Source organism: Artibeus jamaicensis, unplaced genomic scaffold, assembly GCF_021234435.1.
Source record: "Artibeus jamaicensis isolate MK-2021 breed Jamaican fruit bat unplaced genomic scaffold, CSHL_Jam_final contig_452, whole genome shotgun sequence".
Classification (NCBI taxonomy): domain Eukaryota; kingdom Metazoa; phylum Chordata; class Mammalia; order Chiroptera; family Phyllostomidae; genus Artibeus; species Artibeus jamaicensis.
The window spans coordinates 10,724,340-10,751,943 of record NW_026521837.1 but is presented as its reverse complement, the minus strand read 5'-3'; the positions used below and the strand labels follow the sequence as shown (position 1 = coordinate 10,751,943).

Here is a 27,604-nt window from a genome sequence, read left to right as displayed (position 1 = left end):
AAGTATTAGTGATTTTTTAATCTCTTTAGGAAAATGGTTTATCATGCTAAATTTTGTTAAATTTTATTGTGAAATTTCCTCTAGAAATTGCTTTAATTCTAACTTATAAATAAATTCCTAGGCATATAGATCCCTTTCAGAGGTCTTCCCAACACCAGCTAGAATCGACAGCTAGGTACATAATAGAAAAGGTTATACTAAGAGTTAATTTTATAGGGTTAATGATTTATTGATAAATGTTCTTTTAAAATTTTGTGCCCTAAACAAACCTTTATAACATCCTGTAACTTTTTCTCTAGCTTAATGTCTTTAAGCTTTGTTTTTAAGTGTTATTACTGATTTGGATAACTAGTCATAATTTCTACCTCAAACCAGTTGTGTTTTTTGAGAACAGTCAGCCAGTATACTGAACAGGTAAACATAAAAGCAATTAAATTGAAGCTCTGGGACTTATAATAGAAAAGACACTTGTTCCTTTTCTATGGCAAAATACTGAGCTTGGATTAATCATTTTTATCCATGCACGTATTTCCAAAATTGATTCACTCATTTACTTACCCATTTAACATGCATTGAGCAGCTGCTCTGTTATTACACTCAATATCATGAGAGATAAGGTAAAAAAATCATGAGTGCTAGTGCTTTCAAAAGAATTATAACCTAATATTTGGAAAAATCATGTACTCAATACAAAACAAAGAGACCAAAACAAAGCAAAACAAAAGCAATGTGCACCATAACTGGTATAAACAAAACCTCAGACAAATAAAATGGATGCTCAAAGAAAAAAGAAAATCACCATTTTAGGATTACCGGCTTTCAATTATTTTAACAAACAAGAAAAATTAGAAACAAAAGTTTCAACTCAAGTTCACACAATTAAGTTACCAAAGAGGAAAGCATCATAATTACTTTACTGCAACTTTATTTCCTGGTACCTCAAATTTTCAACCTATGAATTGAAATCTAGGGTAACAAAATTTCTCTCAATTTAATTTAAGGTGATGTGAGAGAGACTCCAGGTGCTTGACAGAAAAACAAAGAAAAATACAGTTCTCTCTAGAAGAAAGTATCTTCATCTTAGATCATACATTATTTCTTTAAATAATTATTTGAACAATGTTCAAAGCCAAAGTCAAAGATAACATGTAAAAGGAAATTATGTTTCATATAGAGAACAAGAGAAATAACATCCAGCAGAAACAGATTTTTGAGAATTCAGACACTAAGATTTTCAGATACCTATATAAACATTAAGTTTACTATATTTAAAGGGTAATTTTTAAACTGGGAGGCAATTGGAAACTACAGAAAGTGCCATTGCAGAATTTAAAAGGAACTAAACAGATTTAAGAATTAGAAAAGGCAATGATGGAAGTTAAGAACTTAATGACTGAGTTTCTCAGCAGATTAAAGACAGCCAGAGAATGAATGACTGACCTGCTATAGGCCAGAGTTCATACCCAGGATACAAAGGAATAAACAAATAAAAAAATCTCCCCCCAAAAGAGTAAAGGGATGAGAAGAAGAATAAGAGGTAGTCTGACAATTAAGAATATAAAGAGAAACATGCACACAGAAAGATGCTTCCTGTGGTAATGACGATATTCTGCTTTTCATTCCAGGCAGTGATTATGTGAATGTTACTTTATTATTCATTGATTAACGGTTGAAGCATACCCCCCATTGGGGGTATATTGCAATACAAACAAAAGTAAAGAAAAACTAGGTTATATTGGACCAGCTAATGGAGGACATTAAAGTCATATGAAGGTTTCTCTCTTATTTGGTAGGAAACTGGAGCTCTACGAAAGGGTGATAGCATAATTAGAATTAATTCTGAGAGCCGAGTATAGAACAAATTGTGCGGAATGGAGGACTAGAGGTCCTTTGCAACAGCGCAGTTGTTGAGAGGCTGTGGCCTGTGCCTATTTAACATATATTTTCAAAGTGTATGTAGATTGCTTTGAGTTTTCTACTATAGAGACAGAGAAGGGAAAAATGAAACAGTAAAATGCTGCCTTTAAAATTTATTTTTTAGCAGTTAGTTTCAAAGAGTATTACTAGGATTGAGTCTAAGCAGGTGAAAACCTGTCTGCCTATTAAATGAAAGCAAATAGCAGATTTTGATTTGCTGATCATTTGGATGACAAATTCTCTAAACACAATTCTCAGCAACTGGAATAAATGAAGCTTTCACAGAATGTTTGTACTTTATCAATCTATGCGCATTAGCCTGAGGATCCATAGACCTGCTTGTAGAAAAGATTGTTGCAGTGGTTGATAATTTTCATAATATCAAGGTTTTATTCATATCACTTGTTGGGTTATTAGATAATAACTTCATAATTCTGAATTTATACTCAGTCATTTAAAAAATCTCATGATAATTGCTTAGTTGATTTACAACACTGTTTGCAACTTGCAGATTTTGTAGTTAATTCCCATATTTTAATAACTATGCAATCTTGCTTGCTAGTGATGGAGCTTGAAAAAAAATCTGAATCTTTTGGTAGGTACAGGAGACAAGCTCTACTGCCAAGGCTTTACTGAGAGCTGTTAAGAGGTTTTAATATGCAAGGCTTCACAGAATGCCAGATAGCTAAATCTAAGAATAAGTCACTGGAAATTCTTTATAATTCTGCTCAAATGTGCAACTCAAAGGCATTAAAAGAGAATGAGAATATTTTTTAATAGCCTGTGTAAAATTTTTCCCCCATAAAAAATGTATCTGATTGAAGCAAACAAGAGTTGTCTTTATGCACACAGGAGCCTATATTTTGCTTAAGGAATACACATTCTACTTTACTATATGCAGAATTAATGATCACCATTCTTTGAAAAAATGACCTTTAACAGACCATATATGAATATTAGAAATTTCTATAAGTTACAAAAGTGAAAAGTATAGAATTTGTTATTAAAAAGACATCAAGACACCAGGATAGAGAAATAAACATGAGGAACATCAGGAGAGGAACAATGAATCCAGATATTATAAAGGATATCAGGGTTATATGGCAAGAAGAAAAGCAAGCCACAAGGATATTCAATGAAAAAAATTTTTTTAAAGAGCTTCACAGAAGGATTTCAAGGAGAAACGAATGTTTAGAAAACATTGCACTAAATTTATTTTTTTAATGCAATGTTTTTGAACAATGAGGTTCAAATTGTAAATGACAGAAGCAAATAAAAAGTCATCTAACTTCTTAAAATAAATTATGTCTTACGTATTTCTAATTTCTATTTTATAAGTAATTATTTAAACAAATAGCCCTGGCTGGTGTAGCTCAGTGGATTGAGCACGGGCCTGCAAACGAGAGGATCGAGGTTCAATTCCCAGTCAGGGCACATGCCTGGGTTGCAAGCCAGTTCCCTGCAGGCCAGTTCCCAGCAGGGGACACATGAGAGGCAACCATACATTGATGTTTCTCTCCCTCTCTCCTTCCCTTCCCTTCTAAAGATAAATAAATAAATAAATAAATAAATAAATAAATAAATAAATAAGAAAAAAAACAAATAAAATACTTTATATTAAATATAGAGTTTTTGCTATTCATATGCAAGGTAATTAATTTTACATATAAAGTATTTTATTATATACATTGTTTTCAAATTATGAAATGGTCACATTTCAGTATTGTAGAGGCTAAAATTGAGAGTGGCAAAACACACAAAAATATGTTAAGTTTGTTATCATAACAATCTGAAAGAAACAGAGGGTGCTGTACCTGGGAATGCAAGGTTATCAAGACAACAGACAATCACAACAGTCCTTCATGCCTGAGTTTTCATTTATTGCTTTTTCCTGGCATGCATTTGAAAACACAGCTTAGGAGACTAAGATTTTTACGGATCACATGGCTATCATATATAAACTTAGAAATACCAGACTCTTTGGTTTTTCTGAAACCAGTTTGCTTTCTGAATGTGAGTGCTGGATAATATTTTTTATTTGTTTGTTTGGTCCAAGTTCTCATTATTTTGCTAAGTTAAACACCTAAGTGAATCTAACAAGTGTGTAGCCACATGTAAGAGTCAATTTTATTCCATAAGTATTGTAGACACAGAGTACTTTGTAAGGGCAGGTATCTCAAGCAAACCTATCAAGAATATGTTTTAAGATAGAGCATATGACATCTCTAAGGATTGATTGGCTATACCAAATGTCAGATGTCTACAAACGATTTAACTGAAGAACATGGCAACATTTGACTTCAGAATGCTGGCAGTATTTACAAACTTTTTAGTTAATATAGTCATATTCCTGTAACAGTACTCTCAAGAACAGTATAAATGTCAATGTTGGCTTTATATAAGACTTATTCTCTGTTAGAATATAAAATATTTAGTAAGTATAAACTAAAGCTAATTTTATATATACATATATATCAGAACACATTAAAAATCATATAAATTAAACATAAAATATTTAGTACTAGTGGTATTTCTGTTCAAAGTGATACTCAGATTTATTCAGTCTTCAAAAGAGTCTTAATGTCAGGTACACACTAAGAATATGATAGTGAAAAAAGCAAATAATAAACAGACATCTCTATTTTTCTGGACCTACATTCTAATGGGAGTGACAGAAATACACAAAATAAGCAAGGAAAAAGGTGTCAGGCAGGAGTTTCTCTGACATGTGTAACAGACAGAAGGGACGTGTATGACAGGAACTGAGGGAGCTTGGGTCAGATAGGAAATGTCCGAGAGGTAAAGGGTGTATGTCAGGTGGAGCTAAACAGGGCCTTTCAGCCCCTGTGAGGACTTTACCTGTTACTTCAACTGAGGTGGACAACCTTCTGGGCTCTGAGCAGATGGGAAATATGATCCGATATATTTTATAGTTTACTACACCATTGAGAGCTACTCTTGACAACAGACTGGAAGGGGCAAGGACAGAAACTAGGAGACCAATTAGAAGTCCACAATAAACCAGAAGTGAGCTGGTCAGGACTTGTTAGTAAAATGGATTTCATAATGTCATTGACTTCTCAATATTTTTTAAAGGAAGAAACAAATGATGGGGGAGAATTATTTATTTTTGTTCTCTTAATGTTTCCTTTGGGAAGTACACATTAAAATAAGATGAGTTATTTTATTTATTGCTCATCAGATTGGCAAGGATCAAAATGAATGTTAATGTTTATCTGCAAGCATGTAAAGAAGTAGGTTTCCTTATGTACCACTTAGGTGAGTTAAAATTAGCACAACTTTTCAAGAACACAAAGTTCACAGTAGGAAAGCAAAAACCTTCAGATTTGTATACGTTTTTCTTCTGGTAATTTCACCTCTAAGGAAGTAATCAGAAATGGGCATATGTATGTGTCTATAAGAGCACATTCCGTTGTCATCCTCAGTGTTTCAATGCCCTGATCATCACCTTCAGCTAAAAATTGGGCCACCAGTAGTTTTGAAAGCAATGAATGACATTTCAAAGTTTGGGATTGGTTCATTTTCCTTTGTCTTATATGACAAATATCACTATAAAAACATTACTTTCATTTGCATTCCATCATATTTCAGTAAATGGGAAAAAACTTTGTTTAGTTTGGCATGCTGGGAATTATATACTACCTCAACTAAGTTAATGGAAGTTTGAGGTAATTATAAAGATAATTCATTAACTAAGTGGGAGAAATATATTAATCACATCTGTTTTGCAAAAAAATATTTTCATTAAAAATATTCATGTGTATATGGCTAAACAGGAAGAAAATGTATAAAACTTTTCATGAGTATGTGTGCATACTCGTCAGTTAAGGATGCTATAATATACTACTAGTCTTAAACAACAAACATTTATTTTTAATAGTTCCAGAGGCTAGAAAGTCCAAGACAAATGTGCTGGCAGATTCAGCATCTGATTCGAGTTTGCTTCCTTTTACTCACATGGCAGAGAGCAGAGTGATCATCTTTCTCGAGTCTTTTCTTATGAAGGCACACCTCTCATTCATGAGGGATCCATCCTCAAGAACTACTTACTCTCAGAGTTCCCACCTCCAATAACCATCACATTGGGGATTAGATTTCAACAGGTAAATTTTGAGGGAACAAAAATATTTAGTCCATAGTAGTGTGCATGTTCACGATTCCAAAAATAATAATAATAATAATAGTAGCAGCAAACATTTATATAGGACTTACTGTGTTGGTCACTCTCCAATGCTATTTGTATATTAATGCTTACATGAGTTTAGAGCCATAATTATCTGTATTTTTTTAGGTAAGGTAACTTAGTTTTGTGTGGGGGCAACTTCTTTCATGAGTCCCCCCCAGTGCCATGGACAGGAGTGAGTGAATAATGACTGAGACAAGATGAGATCTGTTTGGGGATGGAGGAGTGGGCTGTGGCCAGTTTCTCAGGGGAGACAAAGGCCAGCAGTGGCCAGTTTCTCCGAGGAGAAAAAGGCCCCAAGTGCCCTCTTCCATAGCCTTTTATTGGGTTGTAATACACAGGAATACAGGGCAGCAAGAATCAAACAGTAGATAACATTTCAAAGAAATCTGAGTCAGTGCCTGTCAGGAAGAGAGTTGCAGAAACTTTGGGAGACATACTCATTTCCTCTGGGACTCTTATCATATGAATGAAAGCACTCTTAGCAGAGCAGATTTCACAGGTTAATCAGCAAGTCTTTGTGATGCCAGATTTTTCCCCAGGACAACTCTAGCAAGGCAAGGAGCTGCACCTCTCCCCAGCAGGTATTCAGTCTTAAGGGGATTAGAGCCAGGAAGCCCTTCTCCCAGAGAACATGGGGACTTGGGCTTTGTCAAAGCCAGGAGGCACGAGTCCATTGCTCTTTGTTGCAGCCCCGAGTCCTTCCATGAAGGCCTCCCGGGTGATTGAGTCTGGCTTAGGTTCCCCCCCACTGTGAGGGGTCTTACCCGTCATTGACTTCCGACCAAGCTTTGGGGGCAGGGAGAGGAATTGAGGCAACCTTTGCTACCAGAGACAGGCTTTGTCTCCTGTGGCTGGCATTCCAAAGGTCGTCTCTTGCCCTTAGCCCCAAGGGGTAGAGATACAATTCCTAAAATCAGGCAGAGCGGTCTACAACAGTTTTGTTTAGCTGGTATGTGATGGACACTAAAATCTTAGTAAGTTGTTCTTTGAGAAATTATGAATAATTTTGTTGTTAACTTTTATTTTCCACATTTTCTAAGTTTTTGCTATTAAATATGTGTTATTTGTTTCAACATTTGTTAGATAAATGAGTATGAAGTGTGACAGAAGATTTATAATTTTGAAGAAAGTAAATTCTCACTGGAGTGGATCCAGTGAGGGAGGCAGAAGGAATAGAGGAGTAAGTTGCTGGTGGATTCCAGGGCAGATAATAGGTCCAGAGAGAGACTTCCTAAAGTATCCATTTCGTTTGTCAAGTAGGACATCGTGAAGAAGTTTTCAAAAGGAGTTTCTTCGGAAAAATCAAAACAGAAGCCAATTCAAGCCAGTGATTTGAGGACAAAAAATAAATAATGAAGAGGGGACAGAATTCAAAACTGAGACACTTGCATGAGAAAAAAAATAGTATAAAAAAGATTCAGGGTCAAAGAGTGCTTTTTACCCACAGCATATTTCCAGGCTAAGGAAGGATACAACTGAAAATAACAATAAAAAACTTATGCCTATCATCATCCTTATCACTTTACATTCATCATCTCATTTAGTTCTTGGAATATTCTGGTATTATTGCCATCTTACGAATGAGACTACTGAAATTCAGGGATAAAAGAAATAATGTGCCTGATCTTACAAGCGAGTAAGAAAGATTGAAATTTGAATTCAGTGTTGTCTGATGCCAACCATCAATTTAGACTGCCTTCGTCAGCATTTGGGGTTTGTGTGTGTGTTTGGGATATTACAGAGGAGGTACAGACACTAACTACATGGTAGAAAAGATAAAAAACTTAATACATAGCAGTATCAACATCAATCTTTCTCCATTGATTTCTAAAAAGCAGGTAAAGGGATTAATCAAAGGACATATATCATATGAATGACCCATGGACATGGACAATAGTGTGGAGATTGACTATGGGAGCGGGGGGTGGGCTGGGTTGAGGAGAGCAAAGGGAGAAAAATTGGGATAACGCTATTAACATAAACAATAAAATATTTAAATAAAAAATAAAGTAGCTCTATTTATACTTTCTTCTTTGGCTAAGTCACACTTCAACATTAGCCAACATATTAATAGGATTGTAGTTTTGGTGTAAAATTATTTAAAAGTGAAAACATTTGAAATCCTATCTGAACTTCTCTTAGTAGAGTGAAGTGAAGCTGCCTGAAGACACAGCTGCCATCAGTCCTACCCCCAAGGGAGTCTTCGGCAAATTCCAAGAAGACAGGCTTCTTATTCTTGTTATCGCAAACAAAAACAAACACACACACACACACATACACACAGAATAAAGCCCAAAAGAGACCCTTCTATACTCTCTAACGGACACCAAAATTACCTCCCCACTACTATTTTTGTAAGTTGGTATACAAACCTTTACCTCTGGGTATTCAGCAAGTTACTCATTACTGAGAGAATTCTCTGTGCACATGTAAATAAAACCTGATGTTCTTCTGGTAATCTATATTGTCAGTTAATTCATAGGCCCTCAATCAATCAAACCTAAGACGGTAAAGGAAAAATTCTCTCCCAAGAGTACCAAGGCTTTTTCCTGAACAAAGCACTCTCTTTTCTAAAAGGAGGTCTGGAGAAAACAAGGCACACAATAATTTCGCTAACCCCACTCTGTACCCTTTGTAGAAATTGCACTCACTGTTTCTGCTACTGACTTGCCTCATGTAAGGTCTTGAGAATGAGGTGACAGGTTTTCTATTTCTAGTGAGCTGAATGCTTTCTGAAGGATATATATTTTCCTTTTGATTTTATTACAAAGCACAGAAGGAAACTTAAAAGAAAAGATCAACATAGAGGGCAGAAACATAAGAGTAGAAAGCAGAAAGGTGCTAATATTTAAAAGCAAAAAACCACAAATCTGTAGGGATTTACAGATTGTAGGGAAGTTTGAACTTAAAGCTGCAAAAATATTCTGTTTTAAAAATTAATAAGCATATAAAATATTACTAGAAGTATTACTAAAATTAATAATGAGGCACATAAAAATGACTTCTGTGCCAGTCTTATCAGTACTGTGGTTATGGATTACAGTATTAAATTAATTATAGGGACATATATTAAGAAATTAGAGGAAGGTTCCCACAATTTACTAAAAAATGTAAAGATGTGTGAAACTTTTCTCCCCATTGCTCTGCTTTATTGCATATGAAACTGGCATGCTTCACTTAAAACCAGCCCTAACATTCACCCCTATGAGATCCTTAGATGGAGCAAATGTCACTTGGGAGTGACAAAAACCCAAGCATTATTCTTATTTATTCTTACATTCCTCAGCAGATGGTCTAGGAGTGTTCCCAAATGTAACATTACATTCTATCGAAATGCACCTTAGTTCTTGGGGCTGATAGGACTGAAGGTCATTCTTAAAATGTTGAAAGGACTCATAAAACAAGGGGAGATATTTTTCAAATTCTATGTTCTTGCGAGGTGATCACTTTTTTATTATTCTTGATTTAAAAAAAATAAAATAAAAGGCCTTGCTTCCAAATGCTAATCCATTGCTTCTTTATTTCCCAGTAGACTTCCAACCATTCAGCCTTAATACTTCATTTTTTTAAGTGCTTTATTGACCATGGTCTTGGAACTTACATTTGGCTTAGACTAACATAGCAGCTTGTTATTTTTAATTGAACTGCAGAGTACATTACCCTCCGTAAAAATCGATGGAAAAAAATTAGTCTGAACATTTCATTTTCCCATTTCAAAAATCATGCCACTAGCAATGGTTAAAAGTAAAAAGAACAAACAAACAATCCTTCAAATCTACCAAAGAGAGAAAAAAACACCAAAATGTAAAGTCCATTTCTTCATGCTAACTTCCTTCATCTGGAAAACCTGAAGTTCCTTGGTATAAGATTTTGAACATGCAACAATAACAAACTCAGTTTCCAGCATGATGGCCCTTTTGTTTCCAGGTTAAACAAATTGGAGTTGCCCTGGAGTTTCCAGGTTAAACAAATTGGAAACGACACCTTAAAACTACAACCTCTTTGTATTTCCACTGATCATTTAAGAGCCCAAGGGGTATATATCCTGAAAGAGTACACATTCTCCTTCTTTTTCTTGACCAACTTTTCCATTTCAGGGAACTCCGTGCAGTATGGTGGTTCTCTCCTTGACTGCCTCCAACCTCCCCAGAGGGAGCTGAATTTTAAGATCTGTTCATGTTCTTGAAGCTGACAGATGAGTAAACTATTTCCACATTGGGTGGTTTTTTGGAGGTTTATTTTCTCATTTCAGGCTACCCTAGAGTCCCAATGAATGCCATGGATGGTGATTTGATAAAGTGTGCCCTATTGGTCAAAACCTGTTACTGTGCCTTTGCAAGAATCCAAATCCCACTTGAGGCCCAGCATCGTCCTTGGTAAGGCTGCCAACTGACTCTGTGGCTCTTGGAGAGAGACTGGGGAAGCATACAAAGCTTTCTAAAAATTTAGTTCTTTGTAAAACGAAATCTAATCATTACATTTTAATCCAAACATTGTTTTTCTCTACTGATTAGGAGATTTTTTGGAAAACTTCTGGGACTTTTTTTTTTCATCTCTTCACCCAATCCTAATTTAGGTCTGCTGTAAAACAGCAACAATATCAACATACTCTTGGTGGTCAGAAGCAGTTGATGAATGTGCATTCTCCTAATAAAAAGATGGACCTTTTGAGAGGTCAGGGAAACATTTAAAACACTGAAACAGCAAGTTTGTTTACTAAATATCTCTTAATCACTACTACATGATTAAAAGATATATGTATATATATAATTTTCATATATCCATTTAAGTTCTTGGTACAGTAAGATAACCCCAAATGAAATCTTTCTCTAGTCTCTACATCATATATGAGCTCTGGGAATTGATCTGCTTCCTGTCATTCTTAGCTTAGCTTTGCAGAGTTTCCCTGTTTATATGCATGACCAAGACCCCTCTGCAAATGTAAGTATTTTCCTGGATAGTTTCCTCTGTTCCAGAACATGTATCAAGAATGCAAAGTACCTCAACCTTCACAAACTTTGATCTCTCATTTCTCAACTCAGTGAAGTTGACAACCTCTGTTTTGGATCTTGATCCCTGGGCTTTTAGGATGGAAATTGCCAGCAGCCAGAAATCTGGAGTGGTGGTTGGGATCACATCATTGTCTCTAACCCCTTAAACATGAGAGTCCTTTTTTACCTGTTGACCCATATCTGAAAGGTTTTCTACCACCATGTTTTGCTTGGTTTTCTAGTTATTTATAGCAGAAATTTAGCTTAGTCTTTGTCATTCCCTCTGGCCAGCAAGGAGTCAGACAAACAAAGGTACAAAGCTTATTTTTATCACAGATGTAACTTGAAGAAGATATTTAACCAGCTTTGGGATTCAATCATATCACAGAATGCAAATAATATTCTTGAGGGCTCCATGAATATTGGGGGTATTAAAATACTAAAATTAAGATTTACTAGTGAGTGTGCTGGTGACATTATTTGTAAGGTTTTTAAACATTATAAAATTTCTTTTTTTAATGATTTTTTATTTACTTATTTTTAAAGAAAGGAAGAAAAAGGGGAAGAGAAACATCAATATGTAGTTGCCCTCACACACCTCCTACTGGGGACCTGGCCTGCAACCCAGGCATGTGGCCTGCCTGGGAACCAAACCAGTGACCCTTTGGTTTGCAGGCCAGCACTCTGTCCACTGAGCCACACCATCCATGACTATTCATAATTTTTAATGCTTATTAATTTACTAATACTTTCCTTTGGAACTCTAAAAATTATATATATATATATATATATATACACACACACACACACACACACACACATATATATGTGTGTGTATCAAAGGCATTGTTCTTATTTTTATATTTGTATTCATGTTCATTAAAGAGGAATTATGTAAAGAATTGCTTTTGTGGTGTTGTAGCTATACTAAAACTGCATTGGCAAAAGATATCTTAAAATTTTAATGTCACCTTAACATTTGGGTATCCTTCAGATGTAGTGGTATAATGTTCTTCTGAAATTAAAGTATGATATACTTCCTATAACTGGTTGGAATAATGCAGAAGTTATGGAAGTCATTGTAGACCTATTATTTCTACATCTCTAAATGTCCAAATAACTCTGTCAGTATCTTCCTAAACTTCTAGAGTCAAGTAGCAAACCTATTTTTCAGAAGGAAATATAAAACATATCTCTGAAATATTTATTCATTGTTTAGTCTAAGAATTCAGATTTCAGCTTTGAAAAGGAAGAAATTTGGGTCATGCAAGGTTACCTCAGTGCAGTAATGATCTCACAGGCCTGCATGACAGCTTAAGAATTGGTGTGATGAGAGAGTAAGGGATTGACAAACCATTGTCATGCATCAGTTCTCATGATGACTTTATTCAGTCAGCACTGAAGTGAACATACATCCCAAGTTTGTTGTAAATTACATTGTTTGCAAAGGTCTCTTTTCCTCAACTGATTGTAAAAATCACATTTTCCCCTTTTTTCTCACATAAAGTGGGTGCAATCAGCAGAAGAGGCAACAAAATATGTACATGATATAGAGCTATGTCTACTGATTACACTGTTTCAATAATAAAAAGAACTATTCTATCTAAACTTTAGGCTGGACCAAAATCATAACAATGGTATTTTTAACTTGTTGATGCATATTATCTCAATTCTGTAATGCTCACCTCATTTTCACAGACACATTTCTAATTGAATTGTCTCTAAAGGAGACTTTAAAAAAGTACCTTAAACATGGGCTTCTGTAATTTCCTGCATCTCAATTTCATTTACTTCAGGCTATAACTTCAATTTGTTTTTAGAATATTTTAAATTTTTGATATCTGCATATTTTGCATATACTCCTTACATTGTTGTATGTTTCTTGTCTTCTACCTATGCTTTCATAATTCTGCCTTATCTTTTAAAATGAATTTGTGTCACCTTTAAGATTCTCCCACTGCCCTCCCTACCCATGGTGAGTGAGATGCTTTTCTAATGCTCTCCCTTAACACTCTTGCATAGTAAGAACTAACACCTATATATAGCACTTTCTATGTGCTAAGCTCTGTTAAAAGTCCTTTGTTCTTTTCATGTATTAGTTCCTTTAATTTTCATAACAGTTTGTGAGTTAGATAATATTAGCTCCATTCTGTAAATGAAAAAACAGAATTATAGAGATTTTAAAGACTTGGCCTAAATTCACAGGTAGAAGATTTAGGTATTTAAATATAATCTGCTTCCAGACTCTTCTTCTTTTTCAACAGCTTCATTGGGATATACTTTACCTGTTATATAAGCTGCTTATTAAGAGTGTACAAATTATTGGCTTTAGTTTCTTCACAGACATGTTCTACCAACACTGCAACCAGCTTTAGAAAATTATCTCCTGAGGAAATCCAGTTCCTATTAGCCAACATCTCCCAATTCCCTAATCTCCCCTAGATTTCATAATCACTAATCTACTTTCTATCTGTATACTCATACATTTGCCTTGATATTACATATAAATGAAATTATGTAATATGTGATCTGTTGTGACTGGCTTCATTCATTTAGCATGTTTTCAAGGTTCATCAATGTACCATGTTATCAGTGCTACATTTCTTTTTACTGACAGATAATATTCCATTTTATGGGTGCATCAATTTTGTTTATGCATTCATCAATTAATAGACATTTGGGTTGTCTCAATTTTTTGCTATTATCAATAAAGTTTGATATGAGCATTTGTGTATAAGTTTTTGTGTGGGCATATTTTTTATTTCTTCTGAGAATATATCTATTCTCAGACTCATATGATAAATCTGTGTTTAATCATCTGAGGAGACTGTTTGCTGAAGCAGCTGGAATATTTTACATTTCCACCAGAAATGTATAGGGGTCCCAATATCTACACAACTTTGCTAACACTTGTTATTTGTCTTTTTGATTCATAGCTAGATCTGAGTGGGTGTGAAGTGGTAGCTTATTTTGGTTTAGATTTGCATTTTCATGGTGGCAAATGATGTTGAAAATATTTTCATCTATTTATTAATCACTTATGTACAGTTTTTGAAAATTAGTTCAGATCCTTCCCCATATTTAATTGGTTTATTTTTCCTTTTCATGTTGAGTTGTTATTATAGTGTTAGTCTTTATATATACTTATGAGTTTGGAGATGTCCTAGAGGCTCTTTTTACTATCCTCATTTTTTTTTTCAGATGCCTTTTATTGCTGTTCTGGTTGAATGTTTATTTCTTCCTCACGTTCCAACTGGTTGATTTTAATCTTGGCTTCCTCCCTCCACTATTGGTACCCTGTAGATGTTTCTTTATTTCACTTAGTGTAAACTTCATTTCTGCTTAGGTTTTTTTTATGCTGTTTAAGTAACCAGTGAGTTCCTTGGGCATCCTAAAGACCAGTGTTTTGAACTCTGCATCTGATAGATTGCTTATCTCCATTGTGTTTAATTCTTTTTCTGGAGTTTTGTTATCTTCTTTCCTTTGGGCCATATTTCTTTGTCTCCTTATTTTGGTCAATTTCCCTGTGTTTGTTTCTATGTATCAGGTAGAGTTGCTTTGACTCCCTGTCTTAGTATTTTGACCTATCATAGAAAAAGTGCATCTGTGCTGTAGACCGCTCTGCCCGGTTCTAGGAATTGTAACTCTCTACCCCTTGTGGCTAAGGGAGAGGGAAGACCTCTGGAATGTGAGCCGCAGGAGACAAAGCTTGTCTCTGGTAGCAAACACTGCCCCAGTTTCCTCTCCCTGCCCCCAAAGCTTGGTCAGAAGTCAATGACAGGTAAGGACTTGGGGGAGGGAGGCTGCAACAAAGAGCAATGGACTCTCACCCCTCCCACCCCTCCCGTTTTGAAATAGCCCGGGGCCCCATGTTCTCTGGGAGAAGTGCTTCCTGGCTTTAATCCCCTTAAGCCTGAATACCTGTTGGAGAGAGGTGCAGCTCCTTGCCTTGCTAGAGAGTGCCTTGGGGAAAAATCTCACATCACAAAGACTTCCTGATAAACCTGTGAAATCTGATCTGCTAAGAGTGCTTTCATTCATATGTTAAGGGTTCGAGCAGGAAACCCTAAAACTCTGTTTCTGACAGACTCTGGCTCAGACTAAGCCCTCAGATTTCTTTGAAATGTTATCTATTGTTTGGTCCTTGCTGCCCTGTATTCCTGTGTATTACAACCCAATAAAAGCCCCTAGAGGAGGGAGCTCAATGCCTTTTTCCTCGGAGAAACTGGCCACTGTTCACGGCCTTTTTCCTCTGGGAAAATGGCCACCTCTCTTCTCCAAGCAGATCACATCATGTCTCAGTCATGTTTACTCTCATCCACGGTGGCTGGGGGTACTTGGGAGGAAAGTTGTCCCCACAGATCTGTAAGTTGGATGGGGCAGAGACTTGGGTAATAGCCAGGGCAGTGCAACCCATGTGAACCAGGTTAATGGAGTCTCATATATGGTGTCATTGCTCTGTGGCTTTGTGTTGGGGAGGGCTCAAAAAGGGGACAGTGCCACTGCCTGACCTCTGGAGTTTTGTTTGGAGGAAGCTTTCCCCTGGCACTCATCCTGATGCCTGATGCTTTAGTTTCTCTCCATATGCCACTGGTGCCGAAGTTCAGAAGGAGTACATCTGTGTAAGTCCTAAGTCCATTGTGGAGCCTTTAAGAGGAGAGTCCAAAGAATTCCAGAGTTTCTTCTGCTGCCCCAACCCCCACTGGTTTTTATAGTTGGAAGTTATGGGGACTTCTCTTCCTCACAGTGGAACCCTAGGCTTGGTCATCTGGTGTGGGGCTGGGATCCCTTGCTCCAGAGGTATCTCTCTTGATTTTTTAAAAAATTTTATTTATTTATTTTTAGAGAGGAAGGGAGGAGAGAAGGAGAGAAATATCAATGTATGGTTGCCTCTCATGCATCCCCTGCTGGGAACTGTCCTGCAACCCAGGCATGTGCCCTGACTGGGAATGGAACCGCGATCCTTTGGTTCCCAGGCCTGCGCTCAATCCATTGAGCTGCACCAGCCAGGGCTCTCTTGACTTTTATCTACCACCTGTGGGTGAGTGACTGCCCATTCTTCTCTTTGGGTCTCCCCACCTCTCTGCACATCTCTGCATCTCTGCCCCTCCTAACCATCTGGATGAATATGACTTCTTTAATTCCTTGATTGTCAGACTTTCATACAACTCAATTTTCTGATGATTCTGGGTAATATTTGTTTTGTAGTCTAGTTGCAGTTTTTGCTGTGGTTGTGTAAGGAGGTGATTTGTGTTTATCTACACCTCCATCTTGAGTGGAAGAGACATAAATATTTTTAATATTGATATAATCTAATATATTATCTTTGGTAGTTTGTACTTTGAGTGTCATATCTAAAGTATATTGCTAAAATAAAATTAGAAGGCTTTAAACTTATGTTTTTCTCCTAAAGCTTTATAATTTTATCTCTTACATTTAAGTCCATAATCCATTTTGAATTAATTTTCATATATGGTTTGAGGTAGGGGTGTAGATTCATTTTCTGCACATAGGTATCCATCTGAAAAGACTGCTTTTCCCCATTTGAATTACCTTGACACTCTTATTGAAATCCATTAACCATAGCTCTATGGGTTTATGCTAGATTTACAATTCTATGCTACTGATCTAAATGTCTATCCTTAAGCCTTTCTTGTTTATTTTATATTAGCTTTTTAGTAAATTGTGAAATTCATAAGTGTGAGTCTTCCAACTTTGTTCTTTTTCAAGATTTTTTACTTGTGGATGTGTGTATATTTCTGCCTATTATGGTTTATTGCATTTTCATGAGTATTTTAGCATCAGTTGGCCAATTATGACAAAAAAAAAAGGACAGTTAGAATTTTGATAGAGATTTTATTGAATCTGTAGACATGTTTGGAGAATATTGTCGTCTTATTTTTAAAAGGCTTTATTTATTTATTTTGAGAGAGGGGGAGAAGGAGGGATAAAAGAGAGGGAGAGAAACATCGATATGCAAAAGACATCATGATCAGTTGCCTCTCCAGTGGCTCCAGCCAGGGAGCTGGCCTGCAACCCAGGCATGTGCCCTGACCTGGTATCCAACCAGTGACCTTTGGTTCACAGGCCAGTGTTCACTCCACTGAGCCACCCCAACCAAGCTGAATATTGCCATCTTAATATTAAGTCTTCCAATCCATGACTACAGGATACCTATTTATTTAGAATTTTTAAATTTCTTAACAATATTTTGTAGCATGCAGCATACAAATATTGCAGTTCTCTTGTTAATTTTATTCTTAATTACTTTATTCTTTTTATATACATAAATGGAAATGCTTCATTAATTTTCAGTTTGGATTTTTCAGTGATGGTATTCAGAAATATAACCGATTTTTGTATGTTGATCTTCTACCTTGCAAATTTGCTAAACTCATTAACTCTAATATTGTGTGTGTATTCTTCAGGTTTTTTAAAAATGTAAGATCATTTGATTTGCAAATAAAAATTATTTTATTTCTTCCTTTCTAATCTCATTCCTTTTATTGATTTTCTTGCCTAATTGTGCCAGCTAAAACATCCAGCACAATATTGAATAGAATAGTGAGAACTGACATCCTTGTCTTATTACTGAACTTAAGGGATTAGAAAGGGCTTGAAGTTTTTTACCATTAATATGATGCTAGCTGTGGGTTTATGGAAGCTTTTTATCAAGTTAAGAAATTTCCTTCTATTACTAGATTGTTCATTGCTCTATATCATGTGAGGATGTTGCATTTTATTATTTTTATATCTTTGAGATAATTATGCGGGTTTATTTCTTCCTTTATTAATAAACGACATTGATTTTCATAAGTTGAGCCAATGCTGTATTCCTGGAATAAATTCTACTTGGTCACAGTGAATAATCCTGTTTATATGGTGCTAGATTCAGTTTTTTAGCATTTTGTTGAAGGTATTTGTGTCCATATTTATATTGTGTCATATTCATTGTAGTCTTTAAGCCATTAGGTTCCACTAATTACTGGCTATTTGCTTTATTTTTGTCAACAATGTCCTGGGTTTGCTCAGTAGTTTGAAGAAAATAAATTTTGGTAGAGATAACTTTTGTGGTCAGCTTTTAAAATTTATTATGATTCTAGGATGAATATTCTTAGCTATCTCATTCCCTGGTTTTCCCTGGTGGGCTATCTGGCATGTGATTTAGCTTGTGCTATTAATTAAGAGGAGCCTTAGGCTTGAACTTCTCCATCCTCTATGTCAAATAATTGAAGAATACTCAATGCACACTTTTCTTACAGAATGCCTCTCCTATGGGCAAAATCTTTGTGCTACTACTCTGGATTCTGAGTTAAGTAGCAGTCTCTCATCTCTTCCACTTATCTCTGTTCACTTGAACTTCTGCCCTCAGAAAAAGTTGGAGTGATGGCAATCAAGGCCCCCAGTATTCCATGCCTGCCACACTTGGAGTGAGTACTGCATTGTATAGGTTGGGCTAAGTGGGAAAGGGAGCCTTCAAATTCTTGGTCACAAACAGCAAGAATTTAGCCCTTTCAAATTAGAGTTGAAGGGTATGTGAAATGCTGGCAGCTTGTCGCTCCAGGTTAGATAAGCCTTGACTGGGCACTTAGGAGAGAGAAAGCCCTGCCTTTTTGGACAAACCTTCTGGGAGTGGAGTTTGCATGTAGCTGGATGAGGCAGATAGATGGTGAGATGGAAGGAAAGGGGCAGGATGAGGCTCAAATGCTACAGACACTTGTTTTAATAGATTTTCTTGAATAGGTGATAATTAATTTTCTGCATGCACTTAGGAAATTTTCCAGAGGCTTTAAATTTTGGTTATGATTTATTTAGTTAGTTATATGCAGTTTTGTAGGGAATGTCTCACCCTGCCATCTAAAAGTGGAATTCCTCCAGGGATGTGTGTAGTTCAAATTTAGTAGTTATTAAATGACATTTACCATATTTTATTGCAACTTTTGGTTTATTTTGTATAACATCCACTGAAAATTTTCTCGGTCACAGTTAAAACTTTTGCCTGGAGCTCTGAACTGAACTTTCTGATGTATTGACTTTCGAAAAGGAGCCGTTTTCAGACACTGCTACCCGAGCTTGCCATCAACTCCCTTTCCATTTCCTTGCTGTTTATGCCTTCCCAGTAGAGCCTCTTACCAAGCTTACTCTGCTAGCCTTTAATTTTGCCTCTGGGTACAGGAGACCTGAGGGCTGAGAACTCAGGAAATGTTGAACCTCTGTGGGGGTTCAAAATGCTCAAAGACTCCAAGTAGCAACAACTTGGACAACGTTCTTAGAAAAAACTTAGCACAATAACAGCATAATTTCATGGCTATTATTATTAGTATTTTCCTAGTTATATATTAACATATAGCATCTATTTAAATCTAGCCTAAAACCGTAGTTCCTTTGGGACAATATAATTGACGAACATTTATAAACTTATATAGTTTATATTTTGTTTTTTTTTCAGTATTAGGTACTTCTGTTTATTTTTTTCTCTAGGAAGCACAAACTTCCCTAGCATAAGTGTTGTGGTTTTTATTAGCAAGTTTTCAAATTATGGTAACAGTGATGGGGCCTAAAACTCATGACTACACAGTTTGTGTTGCTTGTCTGCTTTAGATTCTTTAAATAATTTCCCGCAAAAACCTAAAGATTGATGACAATGATTAATTATGCTGTTGTAGTCAGTCGTGCTCATTTTTTTCTTTAGTTAATTTACACATCATTTTTCTGCTGCAGAGGTAATAACAAACACCCTGCACTTTACTGAAAGCTGTCACATAATTTAATCTCACAACAACCCAGGTGGCCACCTTCATTATTCCTCTTTTACAGACAGAAAAATTGAGGTTCAGAACAACTACTTGGCTTCCATAATCTCTGATCTGTTGAAGTAGAAAAGATAAATCTTGAATTGCTATCTTTTGATTATAAATCTAATACTTTTTGCAGTATATGTAACATGCTCTTAATATGAGTGTATTGAGGAGATGAGACTAGGTGAAAAAAGAAGTAGATTAAAGTACTTCCAATAAGAAAATTAGTTGCATATCATTTCCTTTTTGTTTAAATGGTATAGAATAAAGTAGATACTTGCTTGACCTTGCACTGATATATATATATATAAATTACTGTATTTATCATTCATACATACTTATTATTGTACAAATTGAGAAACTGTTGCCTACATGTCCATTAACATGAAAAAAACACAATGTTTCTTAACATAAAAAAGTCTAATTTATTTTTTACCTGTATTTAAAATAAGCAGGTTAAACTTTAAAAATTAACCCAGGAGAAGAGGTAGGTTTTCTCCTCCTATTTAAATTGCAGTTTCCTTAAAAGATCATGACATAGAAAACCATACTCTAATTTACTCTTTTCCCTCTATTTCATTTTCCTGATTTTGTCTAATTCTACACTTTCCACAGATAGGCAGACATGAATTATGAAATATCAGTCTACATGAAAATGAAAATATTGTGAAACAAAGGGAAAACAATGACTATTTCTAAAGCCAAGAGAATATAAATGTTTCTCTATAGTGTTTGTGACTTCCCTTTAAATGTGGATTTGTTATTTGATAAATGAATGATTCTTGATGTTTTGAATTAAAATTTTTCATTTCTTTGCCTTAAAATAGTTATTTGAATACTTTGTAAATGGGGTAAGTAATTTTCTAATATGATTTAATAATAGAATGATTACTTGCTATCTATCTTGAAAATTTGGATTTAGTGGATGGAAATCAAAGAATGGAGAATCCTAAGATTGCTTATTCAGGCATAGTCTTGCGTCCATCCTTGTTCATATTTTTGTAATCATGTATAGAGTTCTTTATTTCTTTTCTCCTTTCCCTACTTTTTTCCTTTTCTCTCTCTCTGTTTCTCTTTCAACCTCTCTCCCTACTTTATGTTACCAAGACATTTTATTTGTGTTTCTTTAATAAATATTTATTGACCTGCTTTATATTCCAGGTATTGTAAGTGAAAACCAACTTTGTGTTTTATTGGTACTTATAGTTTAGAGGAAGAGTTTAACAGTAATAAAAGCATTGCAGAAGAAGAAGAGTTCTGAATGAGAAATTAAATTAAACAGTCCTGTAAACCTATAAAGATCACAAAGAGACTTGGTATTTGTTCTCTCTCGCTCTCTTTCTCAACTTTATCACTCTTTCTCAGCTTCTCCAAAATGTATTTAATTTTGAGTCCTTCACACATGGGTTCTTATTTTCGCAGAGAGAACTTAATAATTTTGAAAAATTGGTTTATGAGGAACTCTTTGAAAACAAGAATTATATCTTACTTATCCTTTTCTCTTTGGGATTTAGCACAATGCTTAGCTTATTATATGTTCAATAAATATTTACTGAGTCAATGCTAATAGTTTAGGGTGTAATATATAATTGTTTTACTTTTCTATAATTTCAGGTAACATGTAAGTTTTCATGCAAAAATAATAGATGCTTTAAAAAATTCCAAAAAGTGAGACTAATAATGGAGAATATTTTATAAAAAGGAAATTTTTCTTAAAATGATAGCTCAGTAGGCATGTTCCTGCTATACTGTTCATATGGTGAATTGGTTAAGGAGACATCTTTCTCTCAACACATAGTTTGGACTTGCTTTATGTGGAATTGGTTTAAATAAGCTGCTTTGTGTGCTTTCTACTTTTATCTTTTTATGACTCCAGTGACAATTACAGTTTAGAAAGTAACTTTTTATTGCTATTACTGTCCCATTGCTTGAAACTGGCTTTATTTCCTACCGTTATTTATTTTCTTATGGAAGTATTCTTAAAATAGTCTCTATGTTTATGGTGGCTTCCTTCCCAGTTTTGTTGAATTCAACTTTCCAGGAATATCCATTAACTTAATTAATTTTATAAAAATACCACCCATGCATTATTTAATCTAAAATGTTTTCAATTATGAGATGCACAATCATTTTACCTACCACTAATAAAAACTAAAAATGCTGCTCATTATAACAGCAAGGAGACATGAAGATGCACCCAGATATCTGGGATATTAAAATGTGAAAAACTGTATGTTTCTGAATTTATAAAATATAGAAAAATTAGCATCACTGTTTTACCATAAATTTCTGATCATATAATTATACAGAATTATATAATTACTTTCATGGTAGTTTTAGGCAAAGGGATACTTACTGTACTGTACATTTAATGTAAAACAATGACTGCATTAAAAAATATTCCAAGAGGAATAGAAGATATCCTACTAGAACGAGTTCCCAAAAGTCATAACTTTGTTTCATACGTACCCTAAGCACCTAGGAATTACAATAAATAGTTCTTACATGAGTTTATGAGTGAATCCATGTTTTATTAGAGATGTTATGTGTCTGTTTGAAGAAGAACCAAATCAAGCAAATAGGAATTATTAATTAGAAAGCTCCTTCTTAATGCCAGCTTATGTTTCTCAGATATCTTCCTCTTCTTGCAGTATAGCTTCTCAAGCCTGCCTTTCTTTTCACTTTCTGCCAACTTCTTTCCATTTTATTTTCATAAGTATTCATAATTATTACAATTATATTTATAATTCAGTGGTGCATCCAACAAGGTTCTGTGAATTGCCATGAAAAAATTTAAATGATGTAATTCACCATTTATGGCTCTTCATACTTGTACACTTAGAAAATTAAATTAAAAAAAAAACACGAAAAATTCTTTCTTTAATAAATCAAAAAAAAAAGTTAGTTAATTATCCTATTTTTTTTCCTGTTTATACTTTCTAGGAAAACTTCTTTACCATTCCAATACATGTTTAAAGTGGAGTAAAAATTAAATAGAATCCATCAGAATTATAAACTAATCTAAAATGAAATGATTTGGGGGACTGTAACTCTCATCAAACATTATACAATCATTTAAGAAATTTTCACAAGGTGTTTAAAGAATACCTTAATAATTTGTAATGATTTTGACCTTTATTATGTAAAATGTTGAACTGTCAAGATGACTGCTCATTTGATTGTTAATTACCTTATATGAGACATTCAATAAAGATAGTTTTTTTGTGAAAAAAAAGAAAGTTAAAAGGAAAAAAAATAATCTCACAAACTGCCCTGTAGTGATACACTTGGTCCACTTGGAAGAAGAAGTAGAGATCAGTAAACCAAATATGTAAACAAAGCATTTAACAGCAGGGCCAAGATAATTAAGTCTGAGTTTATTCTCATTCTTTCTTTTCCTCCATATTAAGACATTTATTTATGTGGCTTTGGTGATGGTCGAATATAAAGTTATCCTTATGTAATGGATGACATTCAGGAAAATGTGCCTAGGTGACCAATCCAATAATATTTACAATCTCAAAAGTTATATTATATTTAATTTAAATTCAACAAAAGTTCATTCTAATTTCAAAGGCAGACTATCACGGTAGCTAAGGACATGTCCTCTAGAATTAGGATCTCGATGCTTGAAACTTATCGCTGACTCTTGTTAATTATAAGGACATGGAAATTTACTTTACTCTTTTGTGCCTTATTTTTTTTCTTCTAATGTAAGTAGTACATTTTTTTATAGATTTTGTATAAGGCCTAAACATATGTGAAGTTCTTAATGGGTTTGTTCAAATAATAGTTGCTGATGTTGGTTTTTCTGTTTTCCTCTTCAGACCTACTGTGTCCTTCAGTGCCCTACTCTGTGATAGGGGGAGGCTGACCTTTATGGTCTTCACCACTTTGGCCCTCTTATCCTTTCATTTATGGTTGGATTTGCAACTAGAGACCATGAAAATAGATGAAAAGTCAGGAGGAGTGGCGATGAGGTAACCACTCTCCCCATTTTCTTATTACCTGATTGTGTCTTGGGCAAGGATTATGTTTTTCTATCTTCTTTCTATACCAAAGGTCACAGTTATTATTTTGTGCTCTTTATGCCATGGGTCCATCTATTGTGGGTCTGTTAATACTGGTCCCTCCCCACTCCTCCATCAGATATCGGGAGGAAATCAGGCTTGCTGTGAACCTAGGCCATAGTGTTTCAACATCCTTTGTTGATTTTTTAACTTTATTTCATTCTCCTCAGTTAACCATTTGAGTATACCATTTATTTGCCCCAGTATCATAAGTAATATAATGCTGAATCATTTAATTTAAAATAAATATTAGACGATTTCCTACGGGTCAATGAAGTATCATTAACAGTGATAAGATTGGGGGTTTCAAATCTTAAGTGTGTCATGGACAGCATACACTTCCTAAGAAGTAGAAGGGATATGTGTGTGTATGTGCAGACCTGGGACTAGACTGCAGTTAGAGTAGAGTAATGGCTAGAGTAGAGAGACAGACCACCCTGCATGGGTTTTACACATTGTCCTTCCCTTCTGTTTCCCATTTCTTAAGTGTTAGAATTCAAGGTGTTTTGAGGGTGGCTAAGTGGAGTCTAATATAGACCAAATCTGAGTTGTTGTTTTTTTTCCAAATTTAGTGGGCATCAAAATTTTGGAGTGGACAGGTGGGTTGAGGGGAGATAGGTGATCCTCAGTGTTAGGTGGAAGCTTCCAAAACCATATAAGGAACAGCTAGACCTGAATGGTGTTTTTAGGGAGAATTAAGAAGGCCATGCCTGGTTTCCATTCAAGTAGCAATTACAGGAAGAAACAGGAGGCCTGAAAAATTAAGTGCAATGGCTGTCTACTGTAGGAGTGTAATATGTGTAGCAATATTTTACTGAACTGGACATTCAATTGACAAGTCCATATTGCATCACAGAGGACTTCTGTGAAACAGACTATTCCTATACCTCTACTGAGCACCCATATTTGGGGTCCATGCAGGGCTGAGTTTGCAGGAAACAGACCCTTATGAATCATAAAGGTGAGACGCAGGCATATAAGCATTAAAAATGCTTGTTAATGAAACAATATTATTTTACGTACAAATAACAGTAGTTTTACTCAACCTGGAAAATAATTTAAAATAATTGGCCTTATGAAGCTTTCCCAATATTGAGTGTTTGGAAACACTCAAGTTGAGTGTTTAAAGTATAAATACTTTAATTCTCACAGTTATCACAGTAGGACTAAGGAGAGTATAATGTAATGTTAAGAGGAAAGAGGTTTCAGGGTCTGAAGTCAGATTTCCTGGATTTGAATCCCACCTCTCTCTGCTACTGACTCTCTGTTGTAATCCTTCACATTTATATATATATATATTTTTAACCTCTGCATGTCTCACTTGCCTCTACCAAATTTTTGGGACTTGAATGCTACCTATTTATTGAAATACTGTGAGGATTGTATAAAGTTATACATGCAAACCAACTAGTAGAGTATCTGGCACATAGTATATATTTAATACATCTTAGTTTTTTTGTTATATGTGCTTCTCCCCAACCAGATTCTATGAATACCTTGAGGTATGAATGTATCTATAAGACAAATAATATAATAGGTATGTATATTATTCATCTTATCTCATTTACAAAGTTTATCATATGGCAAGTACTAAAGAAATATTTGCTTAATGACTAAGTGAGGTTAACTTGCCTTAAAATATGAACCTGAAGACAAAAGCAGATCTTATATATTACCTTTTATTGCAATTGTCACTTGAGTTTTCACATTAATCACTAAAGAAGAGACTTAATACTTTACTGCATTTTAAATGTCTTTTTTTCAATATTATCACATCAATGTAAGTGCATATTTATACCCTTGGGTCCATATATACAGAAGTACCTTTATACTTAAGTTTGGATTTGTTCATAATATTATTATTTTCCAAAAATTAAAAATCACATTGAAACAATAACTAGTAATAAACCATAGGCATCGATAAGGGGGATGATAAACTACTCATTTGTAATTCTTTCTATGGAGAATGTCACAAATTTTTTAAAGATTTTATTTATTTAGTTTTAGAGCAGGGGAAGAGGAGAAAGAGGAGAGAACTATCAATGTGTGGTTGCCTCTCATGGGCCCCCTACTGGGGACCTGGCCTGAAACCCAGGCCTGTGCCCTGACTGGGAATCAAACCAGTGACACTTTGGCCCTTCAGTTCACAGCCCATGCTCAATCCACTAAACTTCATCACCCAAGGCCTCACAGATATTTTTATACCATGAAATTATATTGAATCTACTTAATTTGTATTAAACAATATACAGAGGTCAGCCAATGCTATTTTAAACTTTGGTAACCATCCAATTAGCATTAACATATAAAAAAGACTTTGTTTCTCCTGTTTACTAATTCTGCAATTTATTTTTTAGTTTATAAGAAATACTTTTTCAAATTTAAAAAAGGAGGGTTTCTTGAAGGAAAATAGAGAACTATGACTATTAGTTTCAAAATGAACTACAAAGTAGCACCAGGCCAGTGCACTGAAATAGCTAGGGAGAGTGTCTTCATGCTTTATAGTTATTTAGACAGTATCCATTTGAGTATCTTACTGTTTAAGAATATTTCTGTTAATATTTCATGTTTATTATGAGAGAAAATAATATATAAATTAATGACAATCACTATTTTTTATTTTCTAACAAGTAAATGAAATTGCAATAAAGGTTTCATTAAGTATAACCCATTTAATATTCACGTAATCACTAGATGATAAGAGATATAGAAAAATCACATTTGTTTTTTCACTAGCTTCCCCAGTAATCAGCACTGAGCTTGAAATACATTTTACACTCAATAATTATGTGTTAAACAAATGGATGGTCTTTCCTTTGAAGTAGGGCCTTATTGGAAAAGTATTGGCTTTGTTTATTGCTAAAGTCTAAGTATCACTGAATGTACAACCTGAATCAAATTTACCTTTGTTTGGCCCAATTCTCTACACTTCTGGATCCTGTAGGCCTAGGCTTTCAGTGAGAGAATGCCTGAGGGATGCCTTCACTTTATCAGGTGTAGGACTTTTGTAGAAGGGGGGAATTCCAGCCTAAAATTTCTAAGAGACTCACTGACAAAAGCACTGTAATGAAAAGAAAAGCCTGCAAAAATCTATTTTGGATGGACATAAATTGAAGGCTGGAAAATATAACCATTAAAAATATCTTAGACAGAGCATAGTCAGGATTTGCTAAAGCTCTTTGAAGATGATTGCATCAGTTAATAAAACGTAAATAAAGAATAAAGTAACTGTAGAAGCCCCAATCACAGGCTCAGATCACACTTACCAGAACAGTCACTACACGGAGAACCACTCCACGCATGTTATTCTCCAGTTTCTTGTCAGTCAGTGACCCATTCAGCCCAGTGACCGGGTTCCAGCACCCAAGCTGAAAGATAAAGCAGCACATCACTTTTATGCCACAAGAGCAGTCCAATCGCCTATGGACAGACCTTCCAGAGAACTGTGTGATAAAACTTGAAATAGCCCTGTGTAGGAAGGGTCCTGTGCAGGAAGAGCCCTGTGCAGGTTTTCTTTTTCACTAGTGAATGAGCAATCAAAAATACTATTTGCTGCTCTTAACTATCATCGCATGGCATATGACAGTACTGGAAATGCTTTAGGAGACTGGCCATGGACAT

General features: G+C 35.0%; 1 protein-coding gene across 1 annotated transcript in view; it reads right to left on the bottom strand.

The window, feature by feature from the left end:
* The window catches only part of GRID2 (glutamate ionotropic receptor delta type subunit 2), a 1,451,106-nt gene that overhangs the window by 360,130 nt on the left and 1,063,372 nt on the right, over nt 1-27,604 (bottom strand). The window contains exon 9 of the mRNA XM_037162687.2: nt 27,250-27,351. Coding sequence (XP_037018582.2) covers nt 27,250-27,351 — 102 coding nt within the window. The remainder of the gene's footprint in view (nt 1-27,249; nt 27,352-27,604) is intronic.